Source organism: Talpa europaea (genome assembly GCF_964194135.1).
Source record: "Talpa europaea genome assembly, chromosome: 1".
Lineage (NCBI taxonomy): Eukaryota > Metazoa > Chordata > Mammalia > Eulipotyphla > Talpidae > Talpa > Talpa europaea.
The window spans coordinates 118,369,808-118,389,875 of record NC_140073.1 but is presented as its reverse complement, the minus strand read 5'-3'; the positions used below and the strand labels follow the sequence as shown (position 1 = coordinate 118,389,875).

Here is a 20,068-nt window from a genome sequence, read left to right as displayed (position 1 = left end):
CATGTTTTAGCTACCTTTTACAAAGATCTTTTAAAAGTAAGATAATTTTACTCCCTTTATTTACAAACTTATTCTAAATAGTAATAATTTCTATCCTTAGCATGTACCAAGTATCCTGCTTTATAGATATTGTCTCTTTTTTTTTTTACATGATTTTTTAAAAAGATTTATTTATACAAACACTGGGTACAGTCAGAAGTGCGGGAGGGTGAGAGAATTCACCAGAGCCAGAGTGGGGACCAGAACAGGCAGACTTGACGAAATACACTGCTGAGGGGAGCAGCGGGGGGCAGGAGAGGTCTACAAGCCATGTGGGACGCTTGCTGGCAGCCAGGGATCGAACCGGCGTTGCAGAGGCTGCAGGCGCAGCCCAGTGCTCAACTGCTGAGCCACCAGGGGAGGCCCAGATATTTTCTCTTGATGTTAACAACACATACTCCCTGTAGCAAGCCAGTGAAATAGACAAAATAATATTTGATTATTTTCTTCTTAGATATTACACCAGGTGACTTTATTGTCAGATAAAAATGAGCTTGTCATTATAGAAGTACGATATATCAGGCATTACAAAAGATATGTATCTTTTGAGGCAGGTATCATGATCCCTGTTTTATAAATAAAAGACTAAAACATAGAGAGGTGGAACCTAAGGTCACATAGACAGAGGTATGATTTTAATCTATGTGTTCTAAAACTGATCTGCTATGTCACAGCTAAATTTCTCGTGTATGTTCCTTACACTTGGTTTTGCAATATAAACATTAATTTTATGTGCCTATCTAAGTTTTAAAGCTTTTCTTGAAACAGTGTATATTTTGCATAGTATGAGGAGCTGGAATACTTAGAACATTTTGTGATTCCATGTTAATATGTGAGAATAAATTCTTTCTAATATGTACTTTGATTTTAAAATACCAAGTATATTGATATTTATGATTATTCATTCCTTTACTCATCTTTCTATTTTTGAGCATCAAATAAATCTCATTCCAATATCCTTATATAACTCTTGTTTTGTCAGTTTCCTATATTTATTAGAAATAGTCTTAATAAATGAGAATATGAATAATTAGATTTTTACTAAGCTATATTTATTGATTTTTTTTATGTGGGTAGGTGGCAAAACATACAGTAGGACAGTGCTACTGTTAGGGATGTCTCAGTCCATTTTAAAAGCACTAAGGTATGTAACAGAATTGCAGAAATTATTCAGAAATGGATGTCTGAATAATGAGAAATGCTTCTTGAAGGGTTGGGTTTCTTGAAGACTGGGTAGGACTTTGATAGGTGGAGAATAACAAACATGGTTTAAAAGAACACAAGAAAGGCTAGGATAGTAAATATTATCATTTAAGAAGGTGATTTTTTTTGTAGGAGCTTCTGCTTTATAAAACAGTTTTGACCTTGAAATGCTAAGTTACTTTAATTGCCAATAATAATTTTAGTACAATCAGGTAAATTTATAATGATGTCTTTTCCTATAGCGGTTCAATGCACAGAGAAAGACGCAAGTTTTTAAGGTCAGCACTGAAAGAATTGGCTACTGTTTTGTCTGATCAACCTGGCTTATTAGGTCCCAAGGTAATTAATTTAATTCCTATTTTGCTTGTAAGTGTTGCCACTTTAAAATTAAAATTTTTTTCCGTGTGCAATTTTGCTAAAATTTGAGTCAGGGATTACATGAAAGGATTTTATGTTTGGTTGAGAATGAATATGCTGACTTGACACTTGTACATCACACTTTCCTGCATTTTCCTCACTTCTTGCTTATGTGAATGTTCTCCCTCATTGAATGCTTCCAAGTTCTCTTCCATCCTCATGTCTTCCTCTATTTTGAACTTGATAATGTCCTTTCTTGCTAGTCACTTTTCATTTAGAGAAAGATTATCATTAAGTTTTGTTTTTAATCTTTGCATGAGAGTAAGCAGTGTTTTCTTTTTTAATCAGGCACTTTTTGTTTTTATGGCATTATCCTTTGCCCGCGATGAAATTATCTGGCTACTTCGTCATGCAGATAACATGCCAAAGAAGAGTGCAGATGACTTTATAGATAAGTAAGTTAGCAACATTAAAAAAAAAAATCTTATATTCTGCTTTATGTGTTGTGGAATTTGTGGACTTTGAGGTAATTTTTTTTTCTTTGAAGTAAAATTATTATGAAAAACTTTCAGGATTTTTCAGATTTATTACAATACAGGAATATTTGTATTATATCATTAAATGATAGGAATGAGAATACACAATCAACTTTAGCTTTAAAATTAGGGCTTTTAATGTTTTCTCCCTGGTACCCTGGGTGGTAATAAAACTTATGTTTGTTTTCTTGTTATGTCAGTAATACTTCCTATGGAATTTGTTTTTCAAAATGATTTACTACATAAAACATTTAAAGAAGAATTTCCTTTATATATTTTACATCTTTGTTCACTTTTTTTTTAAATGTTTGCTTTCTTTTCTCAGGTGTAGTCCCCATAGAATTCCCACCACCAGTTCACCTGTGCACCATCACCATAATCCCTTGTGCTCTTTCCACCTTCTTTTTGATCCCTTTCCCTCCCCCTTCCCTGCAGAATGTCTCTGATTTATTATAGTTGTCTGTTTATTTTTGTTTTGTTGTGTTGTGTTTTTTGTTGTTATTCTTGTATGGTTCCCCTGTATTCCTCCTGTAAGTGAAACCATCCAATATTTTTCTTTTTCCTTTTGAATTATTTCACTGAGCATAATAAAGAATTCTTTGACTACCGTTGGGAATTAGACAAATGAAACAAAATTAAAAGCATACAGAAAAATATTTTTAATCTTTGAATTCTCTTTCATTTGTGATTTTTTTCACATATATGAGATGTCCTAATTTTACTTTTATTTTAAATTTTCCATTCAATTTAAAAAGAAAATAATTGTCATTAAATGTTTTAACAATGCCCTTTCTAAGAAAAAAACTTCTTATATTAACACCAGAGGCATTTATTAATATTTCCCTTGATAACAATAATTTGTTAATTTCTTGTTTAATTATTGTTTGAAAATTTATTGTTTAAAAATTTTTTTGAATTTTTACAAAAGGCACATTGCTGAATTAATATTTTACATGGAAGAGCTTAGAGCACATGTAAGGAAATATGGACCTGTTATGCAGAGGTATTACGTGCAGTACCTTTCTGGCTTTGATGCTGTTGTCCTCAATGAACTGGTGCAGGTAAAATCTACCTCATGTTATTCTCCCTTTTATTTATTCCTTACCTCCTTTTTAGTAACTGATTTGTTTATTCAACTAGCTTATGTAAAGTATAATCTTGTGCCTACTATATAAATGTTAGTAAGATATGAATGAAAGTAAGTCTTGGTCATATCTTGTCAAGGGGATCATTGTCTAGAGAAGAGAAATCTTTTAGTTGTACGCCAGGGCCCTGGGCATTGTGCTTAAGTGTGTAAAAATCTCAAAGGGAATAGAATAAAGGGGGATGCATAAAGGGGCTTGTGAAAGAGATATTAGTAAATCAGATTTACTCTTTGGAAAGGTTACCATGGCTCAATGTTCATGATGGATTGCTAGGGACTATATGAGGATGCAGAGAGAGAAAAAAACTACTGTAATGTATTGAAGAGAACTGATAAGAGCCTAAAGTTGGACAATAGCTATGGAGGTAAAGAGGAGATGATGGAGACATTGTAATTGATAATTAAATATTAGAAGAAAAGTAAAAGTAAATCTTTATCATAATGTGTTAGAAAATGGCCAGTAAATAAAAGTGCATCTGGATGTCCTAATTTGATTAAATTTTATATTCAGTTGGGGTTTTCATCTCTTTATTTTTAATCTTTGCTTTTAGTTTCTTTCCATAATTTATTTAGTCTGTTTCATCCTATATAAATTTATTTTATTGTTATTCCAAATAGACTGTAAGGAAAATGGTACTTTATTTCGCCTGATGTTATGAAATCACAGATGTTTAAAAGCTATTGTAAGCTAACATATAGTACAAGGAAAGAACACAATAGTTCCCTTTATTTTATAACTACTGGTTTTCAAAGAAATAACCATAGTTTGAAGTCTTAATTTCTTTTATACCTGCCTACAAGTGCAAATAAGAAAAGAAAATTGTTCATGTGATTGTTTGCCTTGAATTATAGTCAACTTTTATGTTGTTCTCCTAAACTAGTTTGTTTCTTCTCTTATCCATTTCCACTAGATGGAGCTCAGATGCTTTCTTTCAGAATGTCCATTTAAAACGGGAATAGAAAACTTGATTTTATCCTAAAGTGTTAGTGCTTTGCTATAATTTTATTTGAATAGTTATTTGAGTAAGAAAGAGACTGTTGTGTTGTCATAATCTAAAAAGTAACCCAGAATGTTGATTTTATGTCATTTTGATACTTGCTATGTCTAGTTGTATATATAATTACTTTACAAATACATGTTTTCATGTTAAAAATTTTAAGTCATTCCATATCTCTTGGTGTCTTTTATATAAAACAGATTTTAGCAATACTGAGGAAAATTAATTTCATAATTTTTGTGGGATCATAGGTATATAATAATTATAATGGAAGGAACAGCAATAACACTTATTAGTAATTGACAAATTTAATATATATAGCAATTCTGTGAGGGTAGGTATAATTATATATTGAAAGGAAATAGGAGTTCATAAAATAAGAGCCAGTATTTGAACTCATCTTAACTGCAGTGTCTGAACTTTTTACTATCCTCTTTTATTGTACAGTACATGCATTATTGTAAATGTGTGGTATAGTGACATTACATATATTCTCATTGTTGTATAGGTATTATGATTTGAAAATTTCTTGTGCTGTTTGTGAGCTAAGCATCCACTTTTTAAATAATTTATTATTTAGCATTCATCTCAGATTATGTATATCAAATACTTGCCTTTTTTTAAGTTTGGAAGGGTTTTTCTGATCTTGATTTTATTGGGCTATAATTTACATATAATAAAAATCATATTTAGTGTACAGTTTGTATCTTGACAACTTTATGCATTCATGTAACTACAACCGTGGTCAAGACATGAAACATTTACAACATTCTTAAAAAATCAACTACCTTTGTATTTGATTCCCTCTCCATATCTCTGACAATCACTTTTCTGTTTTTTTGTCATTTCTTGCCTTTTAAAAAAGGATCCTATAAATGGAATCATATGCAATTTTTATTTCTTTCACTTAGCATAATGTTTTTGAGATTCATCCATATTCTTTAGTATATCAACATTGCATGTTTGTTGCTGAAAAATATTCTAGTGTATGATTATATTAGTTTATCCATCAAGTGGTTGCTGGACCTCTGAGTTGTTTTCCCCACATGATGTTTAACATCACTTTATTTTTTGCCTGTATTTTTTTTTTCCAGAATCTTTCTGTTTGCCCTGAAGATGAATCAATCATCATGTCCTCTTTTGTTAATACTATGACTTCCTTAAGTGTAAAACAAGGTAACAAGTCTTTTAAGTAACAGCATTTTCTTCTAACTAGGTCTCAGATTTGTTTATTAAGGAAAGGATTTAACAGTTAACTTTTATAGAATCTTTAGTTTTGAATATATCTAATCTGTTCTCTTTTATTTTAACTCTGAAGTAATAGTTCCCCAAGTGGTTGTGTGATTGTGTTTATAAAAATTGTAAGAATCATAACTTAAATTTCTTATTTTTCAATGGGGTGGAAGGCCCTTAATAATAATAATAATAATAATAATAATAATAATGTATCATAACAAAAACGTAGATATTTGTTTCAAGCATTCCCTATGATAATGATTAATAAAATGTTTAATCTGTGTCAGGCACTTTATATATATATTATCCCGTTTAATCAGCATCAGTTTTGAAAAGCTGTTATTACTTTTATTTGGCAAATTTGGAAACTTAGGATTTGAAAGTTAATCTCTCAGTTATTTAGTATGATTTGCCTAAGCTCTAATAGGTATTAAGAATTAGAATAGGAATTTGAGTTCATCTGTCAATCTCCAAATTAATGTCATACTCTAGACTGCCTCTCCATTATTTGATCCATTCTAATAAGTAAATTAGGTGTTTTAGTTTTGTAATTTTTAAAGTAAAATTTTATTGTGGTGACATTCTTTTCCAGCATTATGTAAGTTCCAGGTACACTGTATTCCTAACCATCACCATACTGTTCACCCCCTTTCCTATTTCACCCCCTAGTTTGTAATCTTTAATTAAAAGGTGTCAGAGACCTTGAAAATTTTAGTAATATAGAAATGCTAATCTTTATAGTTCTCGCACCTAAATAATGAACCTACTGCAAACTTGCTCAGTGACATTTGCTTTATATAGAGTTATTTTGTTGAACTTCAGCATGCTTTCCAGTGTTTCTGTTCATAGGATTTCTCAAGCTCCATTTTAGCTTCTTCAAATTAATATATAAGCCCATTGAGAATCACAGAGTTTAGGAAAAGTCTATTTTTCACTTCTCAGCTTAACTGCCTCTATATCATTATTTTTATAGTTTTTGAGATTATTTCACTCTCTTAGCTATTATTTTTTGATTGTGGCAGAATACATATAAAATTTACTGTCTTGATAATTTTAAGTGTACAAGGTCAGTAGTGTTAATTATATTCACATCATTTTACAACTAATTTCCAGAAATCTTTCACCTTGCAAAACTAAAATTGTATATTAAAAAGCAGCCCTCCCTCCTCTAGCATACTGTTTTTTATAAGTTCAGTTACTCCAGATACCTTATATAAGTGAAATCAAGAGGTGATTGTCTTTTTGTCACTGACTTGTTTCACTTAGGTTGATCTCCTCAGGGTTCAGCCATGTTGTAGCATGACTCACAATTTTCTTTTTTAAGGTTGAATACCATTATTACTACTGTGTGTGTGTGTGTGTGTGTAAAATTTTGTTTGTCCAATATCTATTGATGGACATTGGGGTTGCTTTCACCGTTTGGCTATTGTGAATAATTTTACTGTGAACCTGGGTGTACAAATACACCCATGGGTCTTTACTACTTCCTGTTTTTAATTCATTTGTATGTATGCTCTGAAGTGGAATTGTTTTATTTCTTAAATTTTTTAAAATGTGATTAAAGATTTGTAAAAAGATTAATTTGCTTGTGATTTTTTTTCCCTGTTACTATAGTTGAAGATGGGGAAGTTTTTGATTTCAGAGGAATGAGATTAGATTGGTTTAGATTACAGGTAAGAGTAACTTGCTGATTTTCTTTGTCATTCTTTTTTGTTATTGAATTCCTTAGTTAACATGAAACTTCAGTTAACATGAAAAAATATTCATTGTTATATACCTATTGAAGACTGTTGTATAGCTAGCCATATTCTGTATGTCATAGAAGAAACATTTTTAGTTGAAATATAATTGATTTATGACATTAGTTTCAGGTGTACAACATAATTAGTTAATGTATGTATATGTTACAAATGTTCACAGCAGTATAAACATCCTTCACCATACATAGGTACACATTTTTTTGTGATGAGAACTTTTTAATTTACTCTCAGCAATTTTCAGATATATAATACAATATTGGTAATTCTAGTCTGCATGCTATATACTACATTCCCAGAATTTATTCTTGTTCTTTGTGCCCTTCTAAAATGCTCACTATACAAGGATAGAATTCTGTTCGCTGTAATTTTATAATCTTATAGTGGAATTTCTTTCCATATGCCCTATCCTGATGGTTCTGATTAAATCCTAACATCTTTAAGGCTAACCCACACTAATTTGTAGCATTTTTAGTACTTTTCTAGAATCTGTTAGTACAGTATATTATCCAGTTTTTGATGATTTCATATAATCTAAAACAATATTAAATCAACATATGTAATACTGTCATCTGATTGTTTACTATGCATGCTTTCTCTTAAACTAGATTGAAAAGTTTTACTAGGATTAATAGGATACAACAGGACAAACTTATTTAATAAGTTTGATATTGTACCATCATTTCCTTTAAGGCTTGAGATAAATGACCTATATATTAGATACTGTTTTACAGGCAATGGTTTCTCATACCAGTGGTGTATTATTTAAAGAAATTCTTTTTTTTTAAAAAATATTTATTTATTTATACAAGCACTGGGTACAGTCAGAAGTGCGGGAGGGTGAGAGAATTCACCAGAGCCAGAGCAGGGAGCAGAGCAGGCAGAAGGACCGAAGTACACTGCTGAGGGGAGCAGCGGGCGGCAGGAGAGGTCTGCGCACCATGTGGGACCCTCCTCCGGTGGCTAGGGAGGAGCCGGGGATCGAACCTGCGCTGCAGAGGCTGCGGGCAGCTTCGCAACCCAGCGCTCAACTGCTTCGTCACTGGGGAGGCCCTAAAGAAATTCTTGATAAGAATTTCAAATTTGGGTCACTGAAGATAATTTTTTAAAGGTGATTTTACTATTATAGTGTCACAGAAAACTTTACATTTAATTTTTAATAATGAGATTTTCTGGCAGAATGACAAGGCTAAAGTCATTGGTTTATATCTAAACTACTTTTGCTTTTTGCTCTACTTATACAGGCATATACTAGTGTCTCTAAGGCTTCACTTAGCCTTGCAGATCACAGAGAACTTGGAAAGATGATGAATACAATCATTTTTCATACAAAAATGGTAGATTCTTTGGTGGAAATGTTGGTAGAAACATCAGATCTCTCCATATTTTGGTATGTAGCAATTTTCTCTAAATCAGAATTTAAAGTTTTTAGTATTCAAAGGTTTGTTTCTTAATTCTTTTTGTGTAAGTATAGTTGTTAAAGACAGTTCAATGATAAACTCAAGAATAAAGGAGTAGCAGACAACTTGCCCATCATCACCAAAGTCCATTGCGCTTTCTCCTTTTCCTTCCCATGCTGGGCATAGGAATCACTTAAAGGAAATCTTGAGACACATCAGTAAAGACTTAGTGGTGGTATGATAACACACCCGAAAGGTTATCATTCTATACCTTTAAATAATATAGTGTTGTAAACCAATATTACTTCAATAAATTAGTAAATGAATAAAGATGCTTTTGGTTTTGAATATATCACATGTCAGATGTATAAGAACTTTATGATTATTAAAGGATTTTAGAGATTATTATCTGACCCAAAAACTGTGTTGAAAGTAAAGTGGAAATTTTATATTTAGGTATTTTTGAACCATAGGTTCTTATTTCAAAAGAAAGAATACAGTAGTTAGGAAGATTTTTTTGTTTTCTTGGAAATAAAATTACTTTGAGTAATGTTTAAAATTTGTAATGTAGTCATTTAATTATTTTATCCATATTTTCTTATAATCACTTTCTTATTTTGTCTGTCATAACCAAAATAAAAATGTGTTTGTTACTTCTGTTTGGCTCATTATTCTGAGTTGTACTGTATTTTATTGACTCATATTCATTTACACTTAACATCTCTTAAATCTGGAAGTAATTTAAAGTTGATGCTGTGTCTTGTTTGACAATATTTTTCTTTTTTAGAGGTAATAAAATAATCGTGTTTCTTAAACTTGATAGGCACTTAGCTTTGATGAAATTTGATCATGTAAGATTTGAATCTTACATACTCATGTTATTGGTATGGTTTATTTTCTAAGTTTCTTTCTTTTAAAGTTTGTTTAATTATACAAATATAATATTTTTATTACTTTGGCATGATCTATTAGTATGTAAGAGATATTTTTTGTAAAACAACTATTCTCCAGGGAATAAATGCTACTAGTTGGTAACATAAAATCACTTTTACCAAAGTAAATTAACTGTGAGATACTGTATCATGAAACTTACTTTAACTATGAAAATTATAATTCTAATTTTTAATTTATTTTCTTGTGTAGCTTTTATAGTCGTGCTTTTGAGAAGATGTTCCAACAGTGTTTAGAGTTACCCTCTCAGTCAAGATACTCAATTGCATTTCCACTACTTTGCACTCATTTTATGAGTTGCACACATGAACTGTGTCCAGAAGAGGTAATTTTATAGTAGTATTGTGATTTGCATGGTATCTGGAATAAACTAGATCCCTATGTTGCCTTCCAGATGTTCACAATGTCATAACTACCTAATCTAGCTTCCAGTGTAATGCCTCACTTGCAAAATCAGAAGAATGCCTGGGTAATAGATAGATAGATAGATAGATAGATAGATAGATAGAGACATGGATAATAGGTATGTGGATAGATAAATATGTATACATGTTTATAAGAACATACAAAAAATTGACTTGGAATTACCCTTATTAACATAAATGGGGGATCAGGTATTAATATTTTTGGTGAAGTTTTATGCAGTAATTAATATTGTATGCTGTCTTTCCTCTTAATTTATCATTAATGAGTTGAAAATTGAATTAACAGATTAGGTATAAATATATCGAAGAATTTAATTGAGTTGTTAATATAATAGATATAGTTAAGCAAAATCATAGTTTGCTGATATTTGTAAGACATACATATAAGCAGCTGGGCATAGACAGTAGCTGAATAATTAATTGAATTACTCAGTAGTTCAAGTGAGACAAAGTATCTATCAAAATGTACTGTGTTTCTTTTGATTATAAAGTAGAAATAACTCTGGTAAGAAATATCTCTAAGTGTGGTAATATCTATTACAATAGATATTACAACCACAGAATTTGTAGAAAAGAGACATAGATAACAGTAGCACTGTTAATATATTAAAGTATTAGGTAATATTTATTGCAGGTTGTATTCCAGTATTTCATTGGAAGCTGTCTCTGAGACCGAGATAAGCCTGCAGGAAGTTTATTAGGGAGTGTTTTTATGATTAATACCTATGAAGATATCACTACCAATTTTAATAGATTTAGAGATTTTTTTAAAGATTTATTTTATTATGCATACAAGAGCTGGGTGTAGGCCAGAGGTGTTATGGGGAGGAGGATTCACCAGATGCAGAGTGGGGGGCAGAACAGGAGGATTGACTAAAATACACTGCTGAGGGGAGCAGTGGGCAAGACAGGAGAGGTCTGCTATGCCGTGTGGGTTAGTTAGCTCCCTGACCAGGGATCAAACTCGTTTTGCAGTGGCTACTGATAGCTTCATAGTGCTGAGATTTAACCCCTTGGGCCACCAGAGAGCCCCAAGATTTAAAGATTTTTTTTTAGAGTTAATATATTTTTCTCCAAGCTCAACACCTGAGATATATTATTAATTTTTCTTTGCAGTCATTCTTCCCATAAAATTACTCATTATGTCCTCTAAATTTTCCTTGTGTGGTGTCATTTCCTGAATCCATCCTCAACTTTCCACTGTTCTCACTAATCTTTAGGTTTTCAGTATTCTTCATATGTATGCTAAAACGTTTTCCTGCCTCCCAGTTTTTCTGCCTTTATCTAATATAGTATCACCAGAGTGCATCTTTGCTCTTAACGAACCACCTCTGGTTTTCCACTGCATATGGAGAAAGTAAAAATGTTTCATCCTGCTATTTAAAAATTTCAATAATTTGATCTCTATCCCCATTTTTTTTTTATTGGCCCATTGAACATTGTGATAAAAAATAGAATATTCTTCAATATATAGTTCAGTGGCATTTAATTACTTTCACAATTGTATAACCATCAACACTGTCCATTTCTGAAACTTTCATCTGTCTTTAGCTCTACCTTTTTATAAATATTCAAACCCTCTATATTTATATGTCTTCTCATGCTTATCCAAGCCACATCATTTTTTGCCTTGATCCTGTTGTCTAGTAAGTGGTCTCTGCTTCTGCCATTAAGCATTTTGCCAAAGTCTTACTCTGCATTGCAGCCAGAGGACGAAGGCAGATCATGGAGAGATTTACAAAATGTTAAGAAAAGTTAGTGTTTTTTTCCTCCAGTGTCACCATTTCTGAGCCTTTCAGTGGTAGTCATGAAATCAGATCTATATTTTAAATAAGTTAGTCCAGTAGATTTGGAACAAGGCTAGTTCAGTCTTTTTTCAGATGGAAGTAGTAGCAAGGGGCATGTTTTTATCTTTAAAGGTCAGAATTTGGTTAAACAAACCCCAGAATGTTTAGTTTGAAATCTTTACTCAAATAAAATGAGCCAGTATTTAATTGTATCTGACTTATAAATCCCTTTTGGTTTGGCTTCCTAATAAAGCTTTAAAAGGTATTTTAAATAAAATATAAGACCTCTCCATAAATTAGGAAGTTAATTTCCATGTTTAAATATTTTTGTGTTCTTTTATGTTATTTTACATTCATTTCAGCATAGAAATAATGATGCAATATCTATTTATGTTTATTATGTAAATGTGGGAGATCTGGGAAAGAAAACTTAAAAGTTTCTCTTTGTAATGTGCTACAAGCATATAGAACAAAATTTTACAGCATTATATATTCAACATTGTAGTTACTATTGACAAGGAAACAGCCTATTAAACTGTTGCAGCACCCACTAAACTAAAAAGATACAGAATCTTATAAATAGAGGGTTGGGAGCCTCCCTGGTGGCACAAGGGGTTAAGCATCGCACTATGAGCTGCAATCCGCAGCCTCTGCAGCACGAGTTCGATACCCGGCCTCTGGCCTAGGAGCAACCCGTATGGTGCAGCAGACCTCTCCTGTCTCGTGCTGCTCCCCTCAGCAGTGTATTTCACTCAGTCTGCCTGTTCTGCTCCCTGCTTTGTCTCTGGTGAATTCTCTTACCTCCAACATCTCTGGCCTGTACCCCAGCTCTTGTATGAATAAATAAATAAATAAATCTTAAAAAAATAATAGAGGGATGGGTTAGGGTATGTTTGTCTACATATACAAATGTAATCTCCTAAAATTGAAATATAATGTCTTTCTCCTCCATTGTGTTAGGTAATGTATGGTCAGTTTTATTTTCCTCTCCTCCTAGATAGAGTGCTTGATTTTAGAAAGAGTTAAATACTTTGTGAATTTATTAATTTGTTTTTACTGCCTTGATTTCTAATGATTTTATTTAAATATTTGGGCTTTTCTGTTAATACACTACAGAGTTGTTTGTTGTATCTAGATCTATATAAAGTTAGACTACAAAGCTTTCAGTCAGTCTGTTCTCTCCTGTTGTATTGTTTGATATTTGTTATTTTAGTATTTAAGAACTGAACCTAGGACCTTGTGGAGTTAGGAATTAATAGTTTTTCATGTTAAGAAAAATACTGGTATTATAATATTCCTTCCAATCTTACTTGTATAGTTGCCAAGTTTGATAGGTTACAAGAGATAAAAAGAAATTTATAATGTAGCTCACCCCCACCCATCATTGTAGAATAAATCTTTAACCTAATTTACCATGTTTATTTAAATAGTATTTTAATTTAGACTACTTCCTTTTAATTATTATTTTTCTGCTTTAACAGCGGCATCATATTGGAGATCGCAGTCTTTCCTTATGTAATATGTTCCTAGATGAAATGGCAAAACAAGCTCGAAATCTCATCACTGATATTTGCACAGAACAGTGTACTCTTAGTGACCAGGTATAATTTAAATATTTCCTTACAGTTAAGGAATCTGTGTATGAGGGCAAAGAAATTAGCTGTTAGCTAGTTATTTTATTTTCCAGCTTTTTATTTTCATACTCTTAAGTAAATTTCATTACCTCTTTTTGTCAGGTTTCATTGTTAGTTTTTAAACATACTGCTACTGTCTTTAGGATTGATTCCAAAAATCTAGTTTCTAGCTTGACATTCAAGTCCCTTTCTGATAGTGCAAACCTTTCTCCTTATCTTGGACTTCATGTTCTACCTAATCCTTATTTTAGACTTTGAACATATCCTGACCTCACATAGTTTTAATCTTCATTGGCCATTTTCTTTCCAAGAAAATGTTCTTTCTAATTGCTTGTTTGCCTGATATATTTTTGCCTGTTCTTTAAGCTGTATTCTTTATATAATTTCCTCTGTGAAATGTTTTTTACAGAAGACTCACCTATTTCTGTTTTCCACCAAGCTATGTGGGTTTCCCAGCCCTCAGTAAACTCTACATCTCACATATACCTCTGTTCTTAAAGCTAGCATGATATTTGCCACATAGTGTGAATTCAGCTAAGGTTTGCTTGAATAATAAGATGGATTTCATATAACTGATGTAAATATAAACTTTAATTTCTTTTAGTTGCTGCCTAAGCATTGTGCCAAAACCATCAGTCAAGCAGTGAATAAGAAGTCAAAAAAACAGACTGGTAAGAAAGGGGAACCTGAAAGAGAAAAACCAGGAGTTGAAAGCATGAGGAAAAATAGACTGGTAGTGACCAAGTAAGCCATCAATTACATCTTTTTGTTACAGGTAGTTTGTGGGGGCGGGGGTTGAAATACTGTAAGAGATCTTTAATTTTCAGTTTATTTAAAATAAGATTGATCTAAGACTTTGTCTTGTCACATTGGAACTATATTTGGTGTCATTCAGCACACTTTGCTTGTTTGGAGGGAAGGCATATTTGGGCAACAATCGATGAATGTTACTTTGTTTAAAGTAAATTTCCTACTACTTTGCTTGCTACATTGAATAAGTTTTGTAGTTAGCTATTTTCCTTCATAATAGAAAGTACACCAGGAGTTTGAAATGGTTGTCTTTATGAGGATAGAATGAGCTCTTTCTTAATAAGTCAATATAAGCCTCCCTGCTGGCGCTATGGATTAAATGCAGTGCTGAGAAGCTGGCCGCAGCCTCTGCAGCGCAGGTTCAATTCCCTGCCAGCCAGGGAGATACCCACATGGCGCAGCAGACCTCCTCAGCAGTGTTTTCAGTCCATCTGCCTATTCTGCTCCCTGCTCTGCCTCTGGTGAATCCTCTCACCATCCCGCACCTCTGACCTTTACCCCAGTTCTTGTATAAATAAATAAATCTGAAAAAATAATAAACCTTTTGTGTCTTTTTTTAATAAGTTTTTTTTTTTAATTTATGCATACAAGAACTGGGGTAGAGGCTAGAGGTATGGTGAGGGGGGCAGTGAGAGAATTCACCAGAGAGAGTGGGGAGCAGAACAGGCAGATCTACTGAAATACACTGCTGATGGCAACAGTGGATGAGACAGGAGAGTCTGGTCCGCCATGTGGGTTAGCTCCCTGACTAGGGATCAAACTAGGACCGTTGAGGTGATAGTGCTGAGTTTTAACCCCTGTGCCACCAGGGAGCCCCTTATATACTCTTTGTATCTTAATGTAGAAATGAATGATGCTATCTTTAGAAAATAGCTCTCACATATTAGTTATAGTCTTAAAATAATTTGAACTTTTTCATTTTGGAGAGAAAAAAAGTTGAATTCTGCAGTTATTATCCCCAAATAAGGTCCATATATGTATAAAGTTAATTTTGTATTGGTATGGTGAAATAAACATTTTATTTACTGTTCATTTATATTTTTTCAGCCTTGATAAATTGCACACTGCACTTTCTGAGTTGTGTTTCTCTATAAATTACGTACCAAACATGGTGGTTTGGGAGCATACCTTTACCCCACGAGAATATTTGACTTCTCATCTGGAAATCCGCTTTACTAAGTAAGAAAGAATATAAATTCGTTATTTGTTGGTTCAGTTAGTGAATTTGTTGTGCTTATTCTTAGTATCTTTACAGTGTCTTTTTATAAGGAAAAGAATTCAAAGGATGCAAGAATAATGAACTGGGAAGTATATAAAGAATAATGAACTAGGATTTGTTTATTTTACCCCTTGTCCCATACTTGTTATCAACTAGTGTGACACAGGACAAATCAGTTAATCTCTGTTAGCGTTAACTTCTTATAAGTAAATGGACAGATGGAACAAATCAGTATATTTCAGCTAATAGGTGGCAACCCTGTAGGGTCATAAAATCTGTTTTGAAAGTTAGAATCAACCTTTAAAGAAAGAAGAGGGAGAGGAGGAAGGAAAGAAAAGAAAGAAGAAGTAGGAAAAAAATTAGTTGGTTAATTTTTGCTTATCACTTGAGCACAATCTTAAGACTTAAGGACTGTACCGGCCTCCCCTGGTGGCACAGTGGTTGAGCGCTGGGCTGCGAGGCTGCCCACAGCCTCTGCAGCACCGGTTCGTTCCCTGGCCGCTGGCGAGGGTCCCACCAAAAAAAAAAAAAAAAAAAAAAAGACTTAAGAATTGTATATATGAGAGCAGTTTTGTCTTCAGTTGGCTGCTCTTGACTGTTTCTAGTGATGGAGTTTGTTGTGTCTAAGGATTCATCCTTACAAATACAAGCCTAAGACCTTTTTAGCTCTAATTCTCTGAGTTATTAAGAGTTGAAATAGAGGTGACCACTGTAGGAAGATAATTTAGGAAATTAATTTTAAAATTTGTGTTTCCTTTTAGATGTATACTGTTTTCTTGGGATATAAACCAAACAGAACCATGTTTTATGTGCTACAAGTAATTAGGAACAATGAAGTTTTTGTGTAATGCCTTGTTTTGACTGTCATGTTTTGTTGAGAGGCATCACTAAGTAGGGCAGATGTGGGGTCAGTCCCTAGACTACCACTTTCAAACAAATTGACCTTGGACAGTTTGTGTTCTGAGCCTTAGTTTTTTAATCTGTGAAATGGTGGTGATAATAACTATATAGTAGGTCTAATCAATATGAGAAATAAAGGTTATTTATATAAAGCTAAAAAAACAACTGGATGTAACAGTGCTAAATGAATTCAAGCTATGGTCTGAATAGCCCATTTTACTTGCTACAGGCAATGTCATATTAAGGATTTTTAAAAAATCCTCTTTATCCTTAAATTATTTTTATTACTGATGTCCTTAGAGTTTTTTTAGTCACTTGCATTTTATGTCATTGTAACTTTTAGGGATTCTTTTTTTTTTTTTTTTAAAGATTGTTTCTTTGGAAGATAATAATAGTTTCATAATTTTGTAACAAGTTATATTTTGATTAGTTTTATTGTTTATTTAATATTAGAGATCAGTAAGTTGAATGATTTATTTACATAAATGAAAAAGTCAGAGCTCTTTTCTTACTTTTTCCCTCCAGGTCAATTGTTGGAATGACTATGTATAATCAAGCTACACAAGAAATTGCAAAACCATCAGAGCTTCTAACAAGTGTAAGAGCATACATGACTGTACTCCAGTCAATAGAAAACTATGTGCAAATTGATATTACCAGAGTATTTAATAATGTTCTTCTACAACAAACACAACATTTGGACAGTCATGGAGAACCAACAATAACAAGTCTGTACACAAATTGGTAAGGAACACATTTAGAAATTTGGAATAATGTAAAGTTTCTTGGTATGAACTCCCAAAGGAAATTATTATTTTTTTAGTGGATAAGTGCTCCTCCTTCTTATCAGTAAACTCAAAATTATTCAGGAATGCATATCATTAATAAATTTTGAATTAAACAGTTCCTCATAATTATAAATTTACTTTTCTCTTTAGGTATTTGGAAACTTTGTTAAGACAAGTCAGCAATGGCCATATAGCTTATTTCCCTGCAATGAAAGCATTTGTTAACTTACCAACAGAAAATGAATTAACATTCAATGCAGAGGAATATTCTGACATATCAGGTGAATAATACTGTTACATATTTTAGAGAATGAGGAAACCTTGATGCTTTTGGCTTTTGATTCTGTTTTCATTCAGTTATATGCATAATCATACATTGTATCTTAGACGTTGCATTTGTGTTACTTTTTTTACTTCTCAGGATTTTGCATTAATAATTTACTTTTAGACCTGAATGTTCCTATATTTTGATATGCATTTCCTTGATTTATTTGCTCTATCAAAATATAAAGTTAATTAAATTTCCTTCCAGAAATGAGATCATTATCAGAACTGCTAGGCCCATATGGGATGAAGTTCTTAAGTGAAAGTCTTATGTGGCATATTTCATCACAAGTGGCTGAACTTAAGGTAATATGACCTATCAACTTTAGCTTTTTTATTTAATTGATGTATGATTGAAACATAATAGTTTCAGGTATACAGCTGAAAGCCTGGAATGTTCATTTACTTTAACCTTACATGAAAATTCTGTCAGTGAAAACTGTAGAGCTAGCGTGTTACTTAAATGGCATTTTTGTTTAGTTCTATTTTATAGACGAAAAAAACTATAAACCTAGAGAGGTGAATTGACTTGTTTAAAGGGATTGAAACTCAGATTTCTTGACTTTTGGTGACTCTGTTGATGCTTTTCTTTAATGGGCATGTTAAAAATTCCAACTGACGTTGGTTATTTAAATTTGTAGCATTAATATATTCCCACAGATTATATTAGAAAAATTTTTAGGTTTCTTGTTCTTATTATTTTTTTAAAGATTGATTTATTTATGCATATAAGAACTGGTGTACAGGCCAGAGGTGCAGGGGGTGAGAGAATTCACCAGAGATGGAGTAGGGAGCAGAACAGACAGATCTATTGAAATACACTGCTGAGGGGAGCAGTGGGTGAGGTAGGAGAGGACTGCTGTGCCATGTGGGTTAGCCCCCTTGCTGGGGATCAAATTTGTGCTGCAGTGGCTGGTGATAGCTTGATAGATGTATCTTTAACCCCTGTGCCATAATAATATGATATATAGATATAGATACAGATATCAGTATCTGTCTGTCTATCTATCTGTCTGTCTATCTATCTGTCTATATATCACTGATAAGTAGCTTGCATATCAAATATAGCACTGAGTGGGCTAAATGTGGCCATCTGATTAGCTGAAAATTAAGCAGATATGTAGGATAAGTCAATTCCAATAAGGTTGCTGAGTGAATAAAACAGTAATAGTGTAAAGGAGAGACAGTATTATCCAGTGGTTAAGAACTTAAGCTTTCAAATCAAATATAGGTTTTATCATTTTATGATTTATGATTTTGGTCAAAATTTAAACTCAGCTTTTACTTTGAGAAAATTATATGAGATAATACATGTTAAACAGTTAGGAACTCAGCATAGTTCCTGACACACAATAAGCAGAGAGTAACATGGATGTTCTTTTTGAAAAAATGATCTGCATTTCTTAATAAAAATTAATTTTTAGATACTTCATAATGTGGGTTTTAAATGCACAAATTTTAGCAGTAGATCTCATACCTGTGAGAGTAGTCCAGATCAAAAAACACCAGAAATAACTACTAATGGGCAGGATATAGAGAAAAAGGAATCCTCTTACACTGTTGACGTGAGACTGGAAATGTAGCCCTTAAGGAAAACAGTATGGAGGTTTCTTAAAATATTAAAAACTTACACATACCAAACCAGCAACTTCACTCCTAGATAGCTACCAAAAGAATGTCCAAAATACTTAATTCATTGCAGCGCTATTATAATACCAAAGTTATGAAAACAACCTGTCCTATAAAATTACTTTCCCTAGAGAACCTAATTTATGAAATTTCAAAAACAAATAGCATATAGATTTTTGCTTCTGATATTGGTAAGCTAGGTTATTTAGATCACCTTTAATCCTAAGGATAATTTGAAAAAATGGAGAAAGAAAAAGAATCTTTCTTTTTTTGAGGAAGAACTAAAAAGATAGGTATTTCTAGGTTAAAGTCAAGGAAAACATGGGAACTTGGGGAGATATCAGTGTAGCACTGGAGTGATTTTTGGCCTGAAGACATTTCCTGATCCAGTAGTAACATTTGTAAGATTAAGCTGTAGTTTTGTTGACCTGGGACAAGGAAGTCAGTAATCAAAACCCAAAGCTTGTCCAAAGTGGGGAGTGTGAGTACTGTGTCTGCTTTGTTTCTTCTCCATTCTCTTTATATAGAACATCAAAGGTAATGCCTTAAGGGTAACAGTGAACTGGACATGATTTACCCCTCCTGCCCTCCTGGGATTAGTAGTCCTCATTGTGTTGCTGTTTTTCCTTTTTTTTTTTTCTTAAGATTTATTTATTTATTTTATACAAGAACAGGGGTACAGGCCAGATGCGCGGGAGGGTGAGAGGATTCACCAGAGACAGAGTGGGGAACAGAACAGGCAGAATGACGAAATGCATTTCTGAGGGGAGCAGCGGGCGAGACAGGAGAGGTCTGCTGTGCCACGTTGGACCCTCGCTGGCCGGCCGGGATCGAACTGGCGCTGCAGACAGCTTCACAGCATGACGCTGAACCGCCTGCACCACCAGAGGAGGCCCGTGTTGCTGTTTTTCTAAGTAACCTCAAGTCTAGA

General features: G+C 32.9%; 1 protein-coding gene across 4 annotated transcripts in view; it reads left to right on the top strand.

The window, feature by feature from the left end:
• NCKAP1 (NCK associated protein 1) overlaps window positions 1-20,068 on the top strand; it is a gene marked incomplete at both ends in the record, with an annotated part of 78,604 nt that overhangs the window by 42,427 nt on the left and 16,109 nt on the right. For all 4 annotated transcript variants that reach the window (XM_084252859.1, XM_084252858.1, XM_084252857.1 and 1 more), the window contains 13 exons: window positions 1,485-1,581; window positions 1,948-2,054; window positions 3,064-3,196; window positions 5,372-5,453; window positions 7,128-7,186; window positions 8,515-8,660; window positions 9,814-9,946; window positions 13,315-13,434; window positions 14,072-14,211; window positions 15,325-15,456; window positions 16,922-17,140; window positions 17,335-17,465; window positions 17,717-17,814. In XM_084252859.1, the coding sequence (XP_084108985.1) occupies window positions 1,485-1,581; window positions 1,948-2,054; window positions 3,064-3,196; window positions 5,372-5,453; window positions 7,128-7,186; window positions 8,515-8,660; window positions 9,814-9,946; window positions 13,315-13,434; window positions 14,072-14,211; window positions 15,325-15,456; window positions 16,922-17,140; window positions 17,335-17,465; window positions 17,717-17,814 (1,597 nt within the window). The remainder of the gene's footprint in view (window positions 1-1,484; window positions 1,582-1,947; window positions 2,055-3,063; window positions 3,197-5,371; window positions 5,454-7,127; window positions 7,187-8,514; window positions 8,661-9,813; window positions 9,947-13,314; window positions 13,435-14,071; window positions 14,212-15,324; window positions 15,457-16,921; window positions 17,141-17,334; window positions 17,466-17,716; window positions 17,815-20,068) is intronic.